The sequence below is a fragment of the Mytilus galloprovincialis genome, chromosome 12, assembly GCF_965363235.1.
Source record: "Mytilus galloprovincialis chromosome 12, xbMytGall1.hap1.1, whole genome shotgun sequence".
Lineage (NCBI taxonomy): Eukaryota > Metazoa > Mollusca > Bivalvia > Mytilida > Mytilidae > Mytilus > Mytilus galloprovincialis.
In genome coordinates, this window is record NC_134849.1 from 72303790 (window position 1) to 72323809 (window position 20020).

Sequence of the window (20020 nt, forward strand, 5' to 3'; positions counted from 1 at the left end):
GCTTTATTCAGCAATCAGCAAGACTTTCTAAGATAACTAATATAGGACAATGCTGTTGATTAAAAAATATCCCATTCCGGGATAGCCTGGACCTTTTGTTTTCCAAATAATTAATATTTCCAATAATTGATAAGTTCCAGGTCGACGGGTTCAAACAGAAAGATTTGTAAGCAGAGAAAATTCTGTATCTTATAATCGACATGACTTTATCAGATGACAATACCAATTACTAAAATAAGGCTTTAAGTTAGGCATAGTTATACACTTTAATTCAGTCACGGACCCGCGATATCACGGGTGTGTACTTGTCGTTTATAACAAAGTCTTGATCAATAGGGGAAAAGGTAAATCTGTTTTGGTCAGGATCGGGAGATACCTTGTACAGCAAAAATACTTTGAAATCTATTTTTTTTATAAACGGCATTTTCTAGCTGTCCATTCATATCTGGATTTGGAAATATTTTTCTTTCCTTCAAAGATGCATTGATTTCTTTAGCTACCTCAATGAAACGTTTACGAGCATCAACGTTTACGAAAATATAATTGCCATATCTAGACATATATTTTATATATGTATTTGACACTGATAACATGTAAGTTGCTGTAATACAATTTTAATAAAAAAAATTGTGTATTGAGGACGGTAAGTTGTAAGATCAGGTACAACGTACAACTGCTATAGACTATTTTCATATTACCGACTTTTGTCTCTTAGGTTTATATTGTGTCGACAGATAGCCTACTCTAATGTATGACATACTGGTACTCGGTCGAGCAAGAGCAACCAGAGGAAAAGAAAAATCAAGCTTACAATCAGTATAATTTTAGGGCAAAGTTAACTGTTAAAATTATCTGAAAACAGTAATCTTTCCACCTAAATTGCATAAATTATAAGATTCATTCTACTTTTTTTGGTTGCTCTTACTTGACCGAGTACCAGAATGTCTTGCCCACAGAGTAGATAATCTGTTGAATAGTAATAAAATCCGGAGTTGGTGATATGACAATTGTCTATTGCATGGTTATTAACTTTTGATTTTTTAGATTTGCTGTCAATATGAATTATGCAGAAGAAGAAATTTCACTTAAGTTTTACCATTACGTATGTAGCATAATTGGCTCAGAAGATGTCGTTGAATTAAGACGTAACATATTTAAGGTTATGGAATTTGTACTGAAGGATACTAATCGCATTACCTTCATAAGTAGTGGTAGTAAAGCAGAAGGATTGGACCTCAGAGGTAGTGATTACGATCAGATGGTTGTTTATGAAGCTTTCCGTGTATATGAGAACATGAATAACGAGAGAGATGCAGAAGTCAAAGTGCCTCTTTTAATGGAAACAAATGACACAAAACTTGGGTTTACGAAATTAAAGTTGTATAACGAAACGCAGAAGAACATAATTTTTATAAATCATTGGGTCGAAACTTTAGGACAGGAAACATTCATCTCAAGCAAACTATTCCGGGAATTCCTTTTATTTCCTGATATGGTTATTCATGGTCCTTGCATTTCTCTACCAGGTGATTTGTATGATGATGTAAGTTGTTTCCGAAGTAAACAATGGATAACATCAGCTCAGCAGTGGATATATAGACCAAGATCTATTTGGCCAGATAACAAACTTGTTACTTCAATAGTTCAATATGGAGTTTTATTTGTTCCTATTGGTTGCAAAAGCTCACAAAGCGAGGACTTAGAATGGCGGATCTCATTTTCCATGGCAGAAAAACAATTGGTTTATTCTTTTACTCACACTCAATTATTATGCTATGGGCTACTAAAGGTAATTTTGAAAGACATTATTAAACCAAAATGTGGGGATCTCATTTGTTCATATTTTATAAAAACAATAATGTTTTGGTTATGTGAAGAGACAAATCCTCTAGACTGGGAACCACGGAAAATAACCTTGTGTTTTATGGACTGTTTAAGACGACTTATTTACTGTGTAGAACATAAAATATGTCTACATTATTTCATCCCGGACAACAACCTTTTTGGGAATTGATATGATGATGATCAAAAAGCAGTATTACTGGAGACGCTGAGGATTATATATTCTTCACCATCGACTTCAATTTTTAATACGTCTACCTTTCAAGAATATAAGTTGAACTCCATCAACTCACGTGTGCTTGAACTGAAAACCTCTGAATTGTCATGTCTTTTTCATTTAAATATAAAGATTAGTGGCATCAGTAGGGAAAACGTACATTATTTAAAACGTGCTATAATGCTTTGTACTGAATTCTCAAATAAGAAATTGTTTCAGTACGTCTTATCTTTGGCGTCAAATAGATATATGCAATGTTGTAACTTATCGAATTTGACAAGCAGTAACAAATATTTCTACAGACAAAACAATATAACATTAGGTTGTTTCAGGATTGTTTTATTGGTTTATTCACCGATACATTATGTTCTTGGTTATTGTTGGCATCCTTTATGTATCAATGTAAACGTTTTAAAGAGTGTTCATATATTATCAACTTCTGTTTATCTGAATGTACACCAGATGTAATAATTTTAAGCTTTTCAAATAGTTTAAAAGACCACACGGTGTTCCAGAGAATGAAGCAGGCAGTTGGTTTGTTATTGACGTGTAAACATTTTATTATTCAATACTTAGTCTTCAACTACCCATTTAATTTATTGCCACGAGAACTGATAACATTATCACAAAACACTGAAAACATCATGATCCCCCCTGTTGTTTACTGTAATGTGTTATTATTTTTATGTTTTCATTATCTTCGAGATGACGTTGGAAAACAAAATGCTCTTCATGATCTTGAATTAACAATAAGAGAAATATACTTTATTCAAGGAGATTTTGAAGTCAGTAATGAATGCCTTGATATAATTAAAAACAAATTGTAAAAGTTATAAAAATCACATTGATGTATAGCAAGATTCACTTTTCATACATTAAGACGATTTGATGATTACAGAATATCAAAAGGCCAAGAAAAGACATTTCTTATCCAAATTTTGTTTAATTGTTGGTTTTTTCAATTCAATTTTCTAATTGCATATTACTGTAAAACAAAATAGAAGTTTTTCATGTGTATAAAATGCCTTGCTAACAGAATGCTGACAGAAACATTAACGTATTTGTAAATCTAGAATATTTGCCTATTAATAATTAGTGAATGCATGTAGTTATGTCCATCCAGCAATGACTACGTAGAAAATGTATTACAATGTGTATGAAAGACATGATCAAATACTGTAATTTTATAAAACGATGATTTGTTTCCAAAATAAAACAGAAAGATTCAACATCATGATAGGTAGTTTTATTACAGAGCACCTGATATAAGACCCAGTTTTATGTGGTTTCGTGTTGTTCTGTCATTAATCTTCTTGTTTGAATGTTTAGATATAAGAAGATGTGGTATCAATTCCAATTCGACAACTCTCCATCTAAGTCAAAATTTGTAAAAGTGAACCATTATAAGTCAAAGTACGGTTTTCAACACGGATCCTGACTCACAGCGATTAGCAAGCTATATTTTTAAAGGGTCCCAAAAAATGACTAGTGAATAGCCCATTCAAACAGGAAAACTTCGGTCAAATCTATACGAGAATTGATAAACACTTATGAACCACATCAACAAACGACATCGACTGAATATTATATTTTGTATTTCTGTTTGTCTTTTCGTTGTTTCATGTTCTTTGAGTTTTTTAATTACCGGTTTGTCAATGACGCATGCGTTTGAATATTCCTTCGGTATCTTCCGCCTTCCTTTTATGTCTTTGTTGTATTTTAAATTGTATTGAGTTACTGGATTCTGAAAAGTTATTCCATCGATTCATGATATTGGATAGTAATGTATGAACCATGAACATCGGCAATTCATTGATTAAAACAATGTTCAAGAAGGGAAGTTAAAAAATAACAAAAAGTGATTTTTCTATTGTAAATAATTAAGAATCAACCAATTTCTAGTATGCAAAAAACATTTACACCCGTCACAATTTCAGTGCCTGTTCTAAGTCTGGAAGGTCACCAGTATCCAATATCTTAAATTGTCTTTTTTTAATTTATTTATTGTACTTTACAACTTACATAGACTCATGACGATTTAGTGCATGGCAAGATGTACAGACCATTGCTTATATTGTACAATGTATAACGTAAATTGACTCCTATCTGTCATTAGTTATTTGTTTGATTGCTGTCACAATTCAAAAGTGTATACTCACATTACGATTTAAATATATGAGTTTGACTGTCCCTCTGGTATCTTTCGTCCCTCTTTTATATATGGATTTGTTTGGTTATGTTGTAAATGGCTAACTATATCGTTAGACTGTTTATCTGAATTGATCGAGCTTGTAGTTTTCATCCGGACAACTCTTCGAATGAGTTATGCAATAATGTTTATATAACAAAACAAGGAAAATAGTGGAATAAGATAAATCATACTTTCTAAAGAATCACTCTGATTCAAACAAAAAATTCTCTGAAACCGATATTATCAAGATGCTTGATTTCTTGATTGACAACATATTTGTAACCTTCGGAGGACGTGTTTTTCAACAGACTGTCGGCATCCCAATGGGAACAAACTGTGCCCCTCTACTTGCCGACTTGTTTCTTTATTATTATGAGGCTGACTTCATGCAGGAACTTCTTAGGAAGAAAGATAAGAAGTTAGCAATATCCTTTAACTCTACTTTCCGCTATATAGATGACGTTCTTTCACTAAACAATTCAAAATTTGGTGACTATGTGGAACGCATCTATCCCATCGAATTGGAGATAAAGGATACTACAGATACAGTTAAGTCGGCTTCATATCTTGACTTACATCTAGAAATTGACAATGAGGGTCGGTTGAAAACAAAACTTTACGACAAAAGAGATGATTTCAGCTTTCCAATTGTGAACTTTCCATTTCTAAGTAGCAACATTCCAGCAGCACCTGCATACGGGGTATATATCTCCCAATTGATACGATATTCCCGTGCTTGCATTTCCTATCATGATTTTCTTGATAGAGGGTTACTGCTCACAAGGAAGCTATTAAACCAAGAGTTCCAAATGGTGAAGTTGAAATCATCCCTTCGTAAATTTTACGGACGCCATCACGAGTTGGTTGACCGTTATGGAATAACCGTTTCACAAATGATATCGGATATGTTCCTTACGTCGTAACTACAATCCCCTTCCCTTTCATGAATGTGACCTACCGAATTAGACTATTTACCGGATTTGTAATCACATAAGCAACACGACGGGTGTCACATGTGGAGCAGGATCTGCTTACCCTTTCGGAGCACCTGAGATCACCCCTAGTTTTTGGTGGGGTTCGTGTTGTTTATTCTTTCGTTTTCTATGTTGTGTCATGTGTACCATTGTTTTTCTGTTTGTCTTTTTCATTTTTTGCTAGGCGTTGTCAGTTTGTTTTAGATTTATGAGTTTGACTGTCCCTTTAGTATCATTTGTCCCTCTTTTAAGTGTCCTAAATTTGCTCGAAGTACAAGTATCTAATAAATTCCATGGTAATTTTAGATTTGGTTCTTTTGAATCATGTTCAAAGTTTAGATTTTTCTAGCCTATACAGAAATATTAATAAACTCACCATATATACCAGGATTTAATTTTGTATTTACGCCAGACGCGTGTTTCGTCTACAAAAGACTCATTAGTAACGCTCGAATCCAAAAAAGATAAAAAGGCCAAATAAAGAACGAAGTTGAAGATCATTGACGACAAAAATTCCCAAATTTTTTGCCAAATATAGCTAAAGTAATCTATTCCTGAGACTTAGTATTTCAAAATTGATAATTGTTTCACAATTACTGATAACTAGGTCAAAACAAATAGCAACAACTAAAAAAATGCATCTAAGACTAAAATATCAATCATTACTCATCCTTCATCAAATGCATTTAGTGTAAAGACGTCAATAATAATCAGAGAAAACATGGCTTTGTGGATTGTCAAAATATAAAATGTTTTGTGTATAAAAGGACGAACAAAGTAAAAACAAGCAAGGGCCATATCATACGTAAGAAAGTACCAGTATTTAGAATGAAACGTGTTGTGCCTCTTTGTTCGCCGACGTGTTCCTGTATACAGGGATTTTTTAGATAATATAATTAAGTAGTTGACCACAACATTATAAGCGTGGTATCTTTACCATCACCTAACAAAACATCTTTCGCTAGGTCCATGGTCCGGTTAGAGAAGTTATGAATTCTGTGGCACAACAAATTTGACAAGAATGATATTCAAAGTGATAAATTGTAAAGATTAGATACAGTCGAACCATATTTAAGTGTCCAACAAAATGCGAATGTCTTATGAGCTCTTAAGCCGTATTTAAAAAAAAAGCATCGAAATCAAGGTTCAACGTAAATAGAATTTCTACTCAATTCATAATAAAAATGCCGATGAAAATAGTATATGTTCCACGCTTTTATCCTCATAGGCGATAAAAGGTTTCATACAAAGTTTCTATAATGTTGTTTTCAATCTTCTGAAAACACATGAACAGTTAATTATACCATCATCATGATCATTTCAGGGTTAATTAAACAGCTATTCATGATAGATATGATAATTTAATTTAGCTGATTGATTGATTGATGTTAAATGCACTTTCAACACTAGTGTTATATTCCTTGGCGGTCATTTTGAATTGATCGAGGAAAGTGGAACGCCCGGTTAAAATCACTGATCTTTGGTAAGAAAACCAATAGTCAATTAAGATTTGAGTCGAGTCACCTACCAAGTGCGGAATTCGGCACAAAACCACAGTATTGACAGGCTAGTGTTACATTAGGTCGACTACTAAAGAAAGCTATCAAACCAAGAGTTTCAAATGGTGAAGTTGAAATCAACATTTCGTAAATTTTACGGACGCCATCACGAGTTGATTAACTGTTATAGTATATCCGTTTCACTGATAATATCGGATATGCTCGTTTTGTCGTGACTGCAATCCCGTTCCCTCTTCACGATTATGACGTACTGGATAAGACTATTTACCGGGTTTGTATTAATATGAGCACCACGACGGGTGCTACACGTGGAGCAGGATCTGCTTAAGCTTTCTATGCCCCTGAAATCACCCCTGTTTTGATGGGGTTCGTGTTGCTTACTCTTTAGTTTTCTATGTTGTGTCTTGTGTAATATTATTTGTCTGTTTGCCTTTTTTTCTTCTTTTTGTGTTATTTTAGCTCTAGCTTAACAAAAAAAAGCACATGATGATCTTTTCTTCTTATTCAAATTTTAGGGAAAATGCATTTAGAAAGTTTCTGAGAGAACTTTTTGTGAAATTTAAATAAAATCAATAGGTATATTTTAATAAACTAGAGAAAAATCAAGCATTTCTTTCTATTTTTTTTCTTTTTTTTTTTGGCGTCCATTTGTAAATAAAGCGCATGGTTGTATATTTTTTAAACTTGAAAATTAAAAAATATGTATAAACAAGATTTTCTGAAAATTTTGTGAAATTGTATTTTCAAAAAAAAAGTTTATTCTAAGAAAATAGAGAACAATCAGCCATTTTCCCGTACTTTTATTTGTTTTCAGCGTTCAGCTAAAAATAAAGCGCATGATGACATATTTTTTTTCTTGGAAATAAATGACAAATTTATGAGGAAGATATTCTGAAAATATTGTGAAGCTGTATTTGTAGAATAAATGTTAATTTTAAGAAAATAGAGAACAATCAGGAATTTTCCCGTACTGTTTTGTTGATGTCAACGTCTAGCTAAAAAAAGTGCATGATGATATATTTATTTCTCGGAAATTAATGACAAATGTATGAGGAAGATATTCTGAAAATATTGTTGGGATATATTTTGTTTACGAAGATGTTTATTTTTAGAAAAGAACAAGAAATCATGAGTGTTCACCAACTTTTTCAATTTTAACTAAATTGCTAAAATAACACAATTTGTTGATGGATTTTATAGAAAAAAATATTTAAAAAAAATGTATCACTGATATGTATTATACTTGTTCTACCACCAATAAAATATTATACACTGAAAATATATTGGGCATCTTTTTTTTTTTATACAAAACCTGTTTCTCTAGCTTTTCACAACTATGCCATATATTGAATATTTGAAATGAGTATACCGAAAAAAAAGAGCGCATTAACCCATATTGTTTTTCAACATTTTTTTAAACATCTATCTATACTGAATGTAGAAAACCAGAAAAAGAATGACCCTATTTATTTTGAGTTTGAGCAGAATCATCCTTACACGACATGATATCATGTGTACAAAAAGTGTGAATACAACTGTTATATACAGATAGACAACTTGTGTATTGTGTGAACACTTAACACACAATACATTATGTTCTTTCTTTTTTCTTTAGTTTTCTATGTTATGTAATGTGTTCTATTATTTGTCTGTTTCTCTTTTTCGTTTTTAACCATGACGTTGTCAGTTTATTTTCGATTTATGAGTTTGACTGTCCCTCTGGTATCTTTCGTCCCTCTTTTTTAAATAGATGTATATTATCAAAAGGAAAAAGGGAAATCTTTCAATGTTTTATGGGGAAAATGTTTCTTCACTTCCTTAACTTATTAGTCATTATAAGAAAGTATTCTGTACTGAAAATAATCAAGCGACAGGGAAACTTTTGAAAAATTATAAATAACTGTTTTGTCACAATTACTTTCGTGGCATGAAAGTTTCAGCATTATGAACTGTGTTGTTCTTCGATTAGAATCATACCACACTGTCCCCGTTAAACATGAACATCTCAAGTCAGGAATATAATCGTGTTTTTCTTAGGATATATTAAGTGTTTGTTTATTGTCGAACTTAAATCTTGCAATATGTCATGTTTTTTTCTTCAAAATTATAGCCATATATGTTTTTTTAATGTAACATAACACGATTTATATTATATTGACCATGCTTATCATTAAACATGTTAAATGCAAATTAAAAGAGTATCATTATAAGAAAATAATTCGTACTGAAAAAAATCAAGCAAGTGGGAAACTTTTCAAATATCAATATTCAATGAACATTTCTCAACATTTGAAATTCCTGCTCCCAAATAATTTTTGCATCGATTTTTTCCTATTCATAAAACATCTTTGATATTCAAATAAGAACAATTAACTTGTTCATGCGCAAATAGTTGTGAAGGTCAACACCCACTTTCAATTTCGATGCAGTTGTTGAGACATTTACATGTTTTATCTGAACTAAACCTAATACAGGGCAACAGTAATGGTTACCAATCATAAACCTACATGTGACTACCCATTAGTTTGGGTAATAAACGAGTATGAAAAAAAGTTTTTGTGTACGGCGTACAACAACTTAACTATGCACCGTACATAAGGATTTATTTGGTCAGCTAAACACCGTACACAACGCTACTTTAGGGATAAAATATCGAATAATAACATATGTATGAACGATTGCAATGCCAATTATTGAAACAGCTATACTTATAACACACGCACATTGACCTTCTATCAGAAAAAGAGTTGCAATGAATATAGAATTATATCGGATGAGACGAGGGCCTACTTCTCTTACAAGTATTTGCACATGCTTTTGGTAATCCCTCTTGTTTTGGGAAAATAATGAGACATCAATAATCATCAACCTACGACCAAATCATTTCTTAAAACAGCAATTATTTTTAGATTGAAGTACACATTGATATTGTGTGAACAAAACAAAGATTTTTCGTTACCGTGTAAGATCAAAATTGCTCACGCCCGCTTGGTTAGTACCTATTTCCGCTGTACAATGATACACGGTGATTATATATGTTAAAAAGAATGAATGATTACATGGAATTTAAAAACAATAATGTAGAATACCAAAAATCGATAGTATTGACACAATATCAGAATATAAGTGATATTAAGTAAACTATATAGAATTGGAAAAAATAACCAATATGATAGAGCTTCTTCTTGATAATTTGAAGTCGCTTAAATTTTGAAAATAAATAGAAAGGCTAATATTTACAATCAAATTCACACCTGTCATGTCTTGGACAGCCGTTTTGAACTGCATGAATTTACAAATATTTGATTGATAAAAGCTGATCGACAAAATTGTAATCTATCTCAAAAACCATTTTAAATAAAATGTTATCCAAATTTTTTACAATTTTCAATTTCTGATGTACAATTTCTTTTTGAAATCCATTTAAATTGGAATAACAGTACTCCAGTTTTTGATTGACGGTCGATATGTCTCGTACAACCTTAATATTTATTGTTTCATAATTTGTTTTATTTTCTTATTTCTTTAGATATTAATAATGAGTACGAAAGAAGAACTTTCACTTACACTTTATCATTATCTTAGTAGGATAATTGGTGCAGAGGATATTGTAAAAACCAGACAAAACACATTTAAGGTTATGGATTTTGTAATGAATGATAATGATGGCTTCACCTTTATTAGCAGTGGTAGTAAAGCAGAAGGTATTGATCTTAAGGGTGGTGATTTCGATAGGATGATAGTTTTAAAAATGGTCCATGTTTATGAAAGTATTCATTATGCAACGTATGCTGCAAATAGAATCTTTATTTTACTGGATCATACACCATCTGGATTTACGAAATTGAAGTTGTATGACAATTTACCAAAATGCATTCCTGTTATAGGTCAATGTTCTCAAACTTTAGGACAAGAAACATACATCTCAAGTAAACTTTTCAGGGAATACTTTTTATCAGAGGATATGATAATACATGGACCGTGTCAGTCTTTACCAGGGGATGTTTAAAATCGTGTGGTTTGTTTCCGATGTAAACCATGGATTGCATCAGCTCAACCATAGATTAACAGATCTCAATCAACGTGGCCAGATTACGAGCAGGTAAAGTCAATTGTGCAAAATGGTGTTTTACTAGTTCCTATTGGATATAAAAACTCATTAAATGAGAATTTAGAATGGCGTATATCTTTCTCTATGGCAGAAAAACAATTAATTTATTCTTTTTCACATACACAATTACTGTGCTATGCTTTGCTGAAAGTTATTTTGAAAGATATAGTGAAACCTAAGCATAACGATCTTATTTGTTCATATTTCCCTAAACAATGTTAAAACAATAATGTTTTGGTTATGTGAGGAATTGGGTCCTGTTGTATGGAAACCAGAAAAAATTATCACTTGTTTCATTAATTGTATAATGCGACTGATATACTGTGTAGAATATAAAATGTGCAGTCACTATTTTATTCCAGAAAACAACCTTTTCGAAGACAGATTTACCGATGACCAACAAGTTATGTTAATGTCTACGCTTCGGCTGATATCTTCTACACCATGGTCTTCCATTTTTCAAACCTCAACATTCGAAAAGTATAGGTTAGATGCATGTGGACTGACAGCTTCTTCATTGTCGTGCCTCATTTATCCTACATCATTAATAAATCAAATAACTGGTAATGTTTTGAAAAACGTTATACGAGCTATAAAATGCTTCCAAAGTTGTTCAGACCTGGAAGTATGTAAATACATTATAGCTTTATTTTCTATTTGTTACATACAATCACAGAAATTATATAACATTAGAGAACAAAACAAATCTGTGTATAAACAGTTTGATATAACATTTAGTTGCTACAGGTTTGGAATATATTGCGATGCGTTGTCATATTGGTTATTACTTGCATCATTCATGTATCAACATAAGCGTTTTAAAGAATGCATAGATATAGTTACCTACTGTTTATCTAAAAGTACACCAGATAAAATATTTTTACAAGCGACAAATAGCTTGGAAGAACAGACTTTACTCGAGAAAACGAAGAGAGTGGTTGGTTTATTAGTGACATGTAAACATCTTATCATCAAAAATGTGTTTTTTGTCTCTCCATTTTATTTATTGCCAGCAGAACTGTCAACATTATCAAACAACACAAAAACCATCGTGATTCCGAACATTGTTTACTCTCATGTACTGTTATTTTTGTGTTCTCATCATCTTCGAGACGCCAAAGGGAAATCTGAAGCTATTCATGGTCTTGAATTGACAATAAAAAATAAACACTTCATTCAAAATTGGAGGAATTTAATAGTAGGAAATAAAGTCGCAATTTGAAGATAAATTAAGGAAATATTACTTTTCAATAAATATTGTCATAACAAAGTTGTTTTTATTCAGTTAATGGTAAAGTTGAAGTCATCCCTTCAAATAAAAGTTTTACTGACGGTTTCATTATTTGGTTTATCGTTATGATATATCTGTGTCACAGATGACTATGGATATGTTCCATATGTCACAACCAGAATATTGCATCTCCTTTTCTTGTAATATAACATCATAGAATTTTCTGAATTATGACAAAACGGAAGCGACTGATCACCGTTTTTTTTTTAACTTGTTATAAGTTATCGGAAGGAAGCCACTATTAATGCGGGTACAGTTTACCCGTCCAAACCACGTTGTTTACCTCTAGATTTTGATGAGGGTGGTGTTGATCAATCTACATATGTTTTCTGGTGGTTTGTGACTTTTTTTTTTCTTTTAGCCGTTTGTTCACTCTTAGGGCATATCTATACTACTAAAGGGAGAGACCGATTTCTTTGAGCCGCAACTCCTCTGAAACCATTCAACATGTTCAAAGTCGGAAATATTTCTGACATGACGTATTAATTTAATGTTTTGTACCTCCTAAATTTGTCTTTGAAACAATCTTATTTTCCATAGAAACCGACAAATTTTGAGAATATAAAGTGATTCTCAGTATTGGATAGTAATAACATAAACGATACCAATTGTTCTGCACGAGATGCGCATTTTGACAATTGTCTCTTTAGTGATGCTCGAAGCCCAAAATATTTGAAAACCCAAAGCTTAAAAAAAGAGAGCTATAAACCAATAAAATTGAGAATGAAAATGGGGAATATGTCAAAGAGACAACAACCGGACCAAATAGCAGATAACAGCCGAAGGCCTCCAATGAGTCTTTAACGCAGTGAGAAAATCATCCTTCTGGGGTTGGTCCTCCGCTGGCCAAAAGCAAAAACGACAAAATAGGTAAAGCCAAAGGCGACCAAGGAATCAGAGCTTAGTTGTTTATTTATATTTTAATCAACGCGATAGTGTCAATCTGCTTTGTGCAAAATATGTATTCAGTACACAATGTTTAAATATCTGCAGGCCTAGGAAGTGGTTTTTTTTAAACCGACGAAAAGACGATACGCGTCGACCTACACTGTAAATGAAAACAAACTGTAAATTCGAAGACCAGGTAGACTTTGATCTATGCGTAGTGTAAAAATGTGTACTGATTGATATAACAACAAATATCAATGGCCTTCAGACTTGATACAATCACAATTAGAGGGGGTCAAACCAGATTTAATTGCGGTATACTACTGTTGTTTTTATTTACTTGCGCTAAAACTTCAGCATTAAGTATCTAGAAAATAAATCAAAATGAAACACGAAATGAAAGCCTTTCACCGTAAAGCACAGTTACCACCAAGATGACCACTTACTTCAAAATAAAAATAAAAGAAAACACCAAATAAGACACAAAAATGTTACTCTCACAACAGAAAACGAGTTAAGGATGGTATCTCTCCTTTTGCATTTGTAGAGACAAATATTTCTCTGTTCAAGAGTCATAAATCGATTGAGAGAAAACAAATCTGGTTTACAAACTCAAAGTTAAACTTCGGAAAACAAATCAACTATAAGAGGAAAACTACAAAACAATAGAAACGCTGAAATGCAACAAAATACAAACGACAATGCAACACACACAGAAACGATATATTAGATAACAACTGCAATATTCCTGATTTGGTAGAAGACACTTTCAGAAAAAAAGTGGTGGTTTGAACCTGGTTTTGATGGCTAGCCAAACCTCGCGCTTTATGGCAATGATAAATTTCCGGAATACAGTACAAATAAATGCAAGATCACTCAGGACACATGAATATATGAATAAATAATATAATAGTACATTTCGACATGTAAATTACAGAAAAAACAACGAATACCCAAATCAATTTACGACAACACTCAAAAACAGCATAATAGAATTAAAAACTGTGCGTCATATGAATGTTTCAACGCCACAAAAAGTGACGTCACAGGTTAATTTATAAAAATTGAATTTAAATCGAGAATAAGTATCTAATTATGTTATAATATAAATACCCAAAATCCAATGAAAATTAAACTAGAGGCTCCAAAGAACCTGTGTGGCTCACCTTGGTCTATGTGCGTATTTAACAAAGGATCCTCTCTAACATTGTAGACGGGAATAGATGTATGACAAAATTCTCTGCATTTGTTGATCTTGTATTACATGTTCTGATAATTTAATCTCTTTAGCTGCTCTACAAATTCTTCAATTTTTGCTAAAAACAAAAACCCAAGAGAAGGTAAAAAATAATCTACTAACTATATTGGTAACATTTTCTTGTTAGTAGAAATTGCCTTGCTGATCATTTTGTGACTTGAAGACGAGTATATTGACTTATTATAATATTTATCATATAATGCAACACGTAAAAAAAATGATGATTATCGTCATTAAAGGGCAATAACTACAAAAAAGAGTCGTCGGACGATTTCTTCCATATCGTTCTGGTTGTTGATCTTGTCTTGCTCATCGTTTTTGCGTATTAAAGTATCTATAAAATTGTGAATGAAAATGGGGAATATGTCAAAGAGACAACAACCCGACCATAGAAAAGCAACAGCAGTAGGTCACCAACAGGTCTTCAATGTAGCGAGAAATTCCCGCACCCGGAAGCGTCCTTCAGCTGGCCCCATAACAAATATATACTAGTTCAGTGATAATGAACGCTATACTAAACTCCAAATTGTACACAAGAAACTAGAATTAAAAATAATTCAAGACTAACAAAGGCCAGAGGCTCCTGACTTGGGATATATCCATGTATTGTATTTGTAAAGCATATGAAGCAAAAAACAAATGGTAAATTCGTCTTCAAATGGAAATTTCACTTTAAAAAGAAGTTGAAAGACGATTTCGGCCATTTAAAACTTATTTGTTGATTATTTTGAGTTTTTCTCCGTCTATTTTAGTTAACAAGATGATTGGCATATTGAAAAAAGGTGAAATTTGTCAATAAAGTGAAAACCTAAAGGAAGTCGTCTGACAGTTTTGACATAATGAGACAAGTGGTAGAGCTCAACGTTCGAAACAATTTTTTGCTCCTGTCAGATTTTTTTTCTATTTATAACGGTTTTAAAACATCGGACATATTTTTGAAGCTACATTGTATATACCCCAATAATGAGTGTGACTTTCTTTGGTTTAATTTGGCCCAGTAGTTTCAGATAAAATCATTTTTGTAAAAGTTAACAGACGACGATGGATGACGGACGACGACGGGTGACAGTGACAATTGATGGGAAAAGCCCAATTGACCCTTTGGGACAGATGAGCTAACAAAAGTGGAAGTCCATAACACTGTATGACACCTGTTTATAGCTCCGTTATATTGCAAAAAATGTGTGAGAAACCTCTAACAGATGTAAAGGTTAATTTGACAAAATTGTGTCAACATAATTATATCATATACATACAACACAACTGAAGGAAATATTCAAACAAACATACAAACAAATCTAACAAAAACGCCATCAAAATAGTGTTTGTGGTTCACAATCGATATATACATACAACACAATTGTAGGAAATATTCAAACAAACATACAAACAAATCTAACAAAAACGACATCAAAATAGTGTTTGTAGTTCATAGTACACACAGAAATTAACTTTCGCGATCAAGTATAAATTAAGTAAAATATAAAGATAAAACTAAACCAAACGATTTCAGCAAAACAATCTTGCACTAGGACATGTTAGAATGCCCAAAACAAACATCTGATAGCTGGATGCATAAATACCGAGTCCGTTAAAGGCCAAAACGACAAAAAGAAACATAATAGCAAGATAACAAATAAATCGAAAACTGTAATGGTAATTAAAATTTACACAAATTCAGTACTTAGAATCTATAACTGAAGACCATCGGTAGTGGACACTGCATATTTATCTATTAGGTCTTTGTACTTTCCGATGAACTTTTTGAGAAAAAGAATGAGACGTTCTTTGACAAAAACCTGCTAATCATTATTTTGATCGGACTTAGATGACGTTTTACAAAGTCTAAGACAGAGCTGCAAACTTTTGCATATCTAATCTTAAAAGAAATATATATTCAATACGATGGTGAAGTTGGTATATCGCTTCTAAGTCGTCGAATCTGAACCGAAATAAATATACATAGTTTAGTTTAAAATATATTCTCGGCATTGGTACAAAAGTCGATAAAAGAAACTTGTAAAAGTCTGGTCATTTGAATTATGTATTGCACGTTATAAAAAAGATGTTTACACAGAAAGTCTACGTTTTACTAATCTGTGTGTTTAAATTTGTTTGTATTTTTAAAACAAATCGACAAAAAGATGTTAGTCATAAATGTTTCTAGTAGCGCTCGGTGTTTAGGGATAATTGGAACCACAAATCCCAAAACTTTGTGCCAAATTGGAACATCTATACCATGGAGTTTCTTCAACAAAATTTCGAATGATTTTGAAGAGTAATGAATAGTGAATTCAATTAAAAATATTTCGTATCAATAAAATTTCATGCCAGGAACAGGAGAAGTGGCTCCTGGGCTGGTAATATTGTAGGAGACAAAACGTCTGATTGGCAAAGACTAATAAGTTGTTAAAACTCGTCAAAGACAGCAGAAAAAATTCTGCTCAAATAGGTTTCTTCGCAACAAAAGTCATTTTAATGGGATTCGACAATAGATTGGAGATTAATGTGACTTTTAAAAATGGGTACCGAATCACACTAAAGCAGAATAGTTGAACATTTGAATTATTTTGACAAATTAAACAAAAACATATTCTTATAATACTTTAATACAGCCTGTTTCTTGTTAATAACAAAAAAAAACATATTTTGATATCACATTTGCCTATTGTTACGTGAAAAAGGACATATTTTAAGATTCAGATGAATAAAACCTATCTAGTGTGTGACACATTAAAAACGCTGAAGAAGGTTTATTTTGCTTTAGATATAACAATATCATTGTGAAAATTTTCACACTCATTGTCAAAGGTGCCATTGGCTCATCTAAGTGTTACTGGTGAAATATGTCCTATAATACATACGGTTATAATATTACTTTTAAGAACAACAAAATTAAATGAGCTTTCTCCTTTATTTTATTATATAATTTTGTTATTGACACTTGTGGAAAAAACTAGAGTACTTATTCAATTCTGAAAGATGGTATATTTAATTATGACGTCTTTTATTTGTCTTTATTTGTCCGAGAAGTTGTTTCTTTCAGATTTGAAATTAACGAAAAATTATTAAGTTTCCACTTATAACACAAAATATATATATACAATCAATTATTAAACAAAACTGAAACTTACATATTTTACTCATCGAAATTTCATAATAATTTCCTTAAAAATGAATAATTTTCATATTTCTTGGAAAAATTTATATCATCTAACAATAGAAATAATCTTATCTAAACCATAAGCTTACTGTGTATAATAACATTTTCTACTGTTAAACCATGAGCTAACTTTATATAACAACATTTCTTTCTGTTCATCACTAGCTAGCTATGTATTATCAATTTCTTTCTGCTCATGATTAGTTTACTTTGTACAATGAAATTTCTGTCTACTCGAAAGTAACTTACTTCGTATAATAACATTGCTTTCTGCTTGTCAATAGCTTACTGTGTACAATTACATTTCTTTCTGCTCGCCAGTAACTTACTTCGTATAATAAAGTTGCGTTCTGCTTGTCAATAGCTTACTGTGTATAATAACATTTCTTTCTGCTCGTCATAAGCTAACTTTGTATTATTAAATTTCTTAATGCTTACCATTAGCTTACTTTGTATAATTACATATCTTTATACTTAATATGAGCCTTATATGATATTTTTTTACTACTTTTCGAATACGTCCGTATTTGTGATTTGTATTCGTTTGTGTATGAATGAATCAATAATATCCTAGTTCAGGTGGCACGATAGTATTTACTTTCAGGGAACTATGTTGCTCTTTTGTGTTCCCTACCTAGATTCATGTATTGAAAAACTGTTATTGTATAAAGTATACAGTATGCACTCAACATATCTTCAAAGCTGAGGGAGAAACAAGGTTTAGGAAAAAGAAAATATTTCAAATATAGGTGAAAGGAATTTTGTTAAATTGTATATTCAATGCATGATAAAAGACCTCAAAGGGCTATTAGCCTGATGTTTATACAGACAGCAGAAAAAGTAAACAGTCATCATCATTAAGATGTTTACTTTTGCCAATAGTGACTTGGATGTAGAGTTGTCACATTGGCACTCATACCACATCTTTTTATATCTATATATCATACAAACACATATTTTCTTCTGAATATTGTAATGAAAGTACTTCAGTTAACTGTGTATGTAGGTTCTAAGTCAATGTTAAAAAGTGATTAAAGCTCCACATTAAATACCAAGATTCATGCTTTCACTGTCGAATAACATGTATAAACTATTTGTACTAAAGTTCTGTCCCTTTGAAATGATAATTCTATGGAATATTTCATTATAAACTCTCACACTCTCAAGTGTATAATTCGTGTATCGAACTTACACGAAAGGTTTATATTCGCAATGTCTCGGACAAGTTCGAAAATGACTCCGGATTAACTATTACAAAAAGAAAATACCGCTTTAAAATGGTTGATTATATGAAAATTGCATTGTAAGGGCTTTCAGGCTTATAATTCTATAAGAGAATTAGAATTTTTTTTAAAGAACACAAAACAGTTTTAGTTTCTGCCCTTTCTATATTTATAAATCATTATTATCATCAATTAAAGACGAGAGGAAACTTACACCTCGTAAATATCGTATAAGTTAAAATCCCTAAAGTGGATACCTTATGTATCTGTACTATAAAATACTTAAAACTTTTAAGGAATAAGATAATGATCAGTGAGGTTGGGGGGGAAATCTGATGGAGAGTTTTTGCCATTTAAATCAATGAAAAGTACTTCTATATATGTAAATCTGATAGGAAAAATCCTGTTTGAACGAAGCCAATTGGAAGTAATATACCTCTGTTTGAACGAAGCAACATTGTTTATCATTCTTATTAATAGTTATCAAAGGTACAAGGATTATAATTTAGTACGCCAGACGCGCGTTTCGTCTACATAAGATTCATCAGTGACGCTCATATCAAAATATGTATAAAGCCAAAAGAGTACTAAGTTGAAAAGTGAGGATTCAAAATTTCAAAAAGTTGTGCCAAACACGTCTAAGGTAATCTATGCCTGGGATAATATAATCCTTAGTTTTTCGATAAATTCAAAGTTTTGTAAACAGGAAATTTATAAAAATGACCATATTATTGACATTCACGTCAACACAGAAATGTTGACTACTGGGCTGGTGATACCCTCGGGGACGAAACGTCCACCAGCAGTGGCATCGACACAGTGGTGTAAATTACTTTCAGACCTTCCGTCACTTTCTATTTAAAAATTTCTCCCAATAGTGACATTGCACTATGGCTACTTTCCTAGCCAGCAGAGACAATCGTATGGCTTAGCCATGGAAATATAGATAAACAGTCATGTCTAAATGCTTAACATTAGAAATGAGCATTTCTGAAAGCATAACTTTCTTGCCATGTACTATGAAACATGCGTGAGGCTAAAATTTGAAGTAAATTTTATCAGACACGACGTTCTGGTTCTCTTTTTGCTAACTAAATTATCGCTATCCGTAATCGGTATTTGTATGGTATGTTAGCCTTTAAAAAAGTTAACATAACTTTTTGGTAGATCAATTGTAGAAAAGCTTTATTAGAAAAACAAATCACAAAGCAAATTAACTTTAACATAATCTATTACCAGATTACTAAGGTAGCAAAATATAATGATATGTTCTACCCCAAGTAGACAGCTTTGAACTGATGAAATTACTTTTATACAGCTCTTAAATTTATAAATGAAGAAC

The 20020-nt window shown here is 31.8% G+C and overlaps 1 protein-coding gene across 1 annotated transcript; it reads left to right on the forward strand.

The window, feature by feature from the left end:
* Positions 1-858: 858 nt before the first annotated feature.
* On the forward strand, positions 859-3296 carry LOC143053601 (cyclic GMP-AMP synthase-like receptor 2). The gene has a single exon (XM_076226395.1). It carries the CDS (start codon positions 1058-1060, stop codon positions 2012-2014), a length of 957 nt encoding a protein of 318 aa, XP_076082510.1. The 5' UTR covers positions 859-1057; the 3' UTR covers positions 2015-3296.
* Positions 3297-20020: the final 16724 nt, after the last annotated feature.

Bases quoted from the DNA above. Each gene is read 5' to 3' on its own strand.
- LOC143053601 (XM_076226395.1), top strand. From the start codon at position 1,058: ATGAATTATGCAGAAGAAGAAATTTCACTTAAGTTTTACCATTACGTA.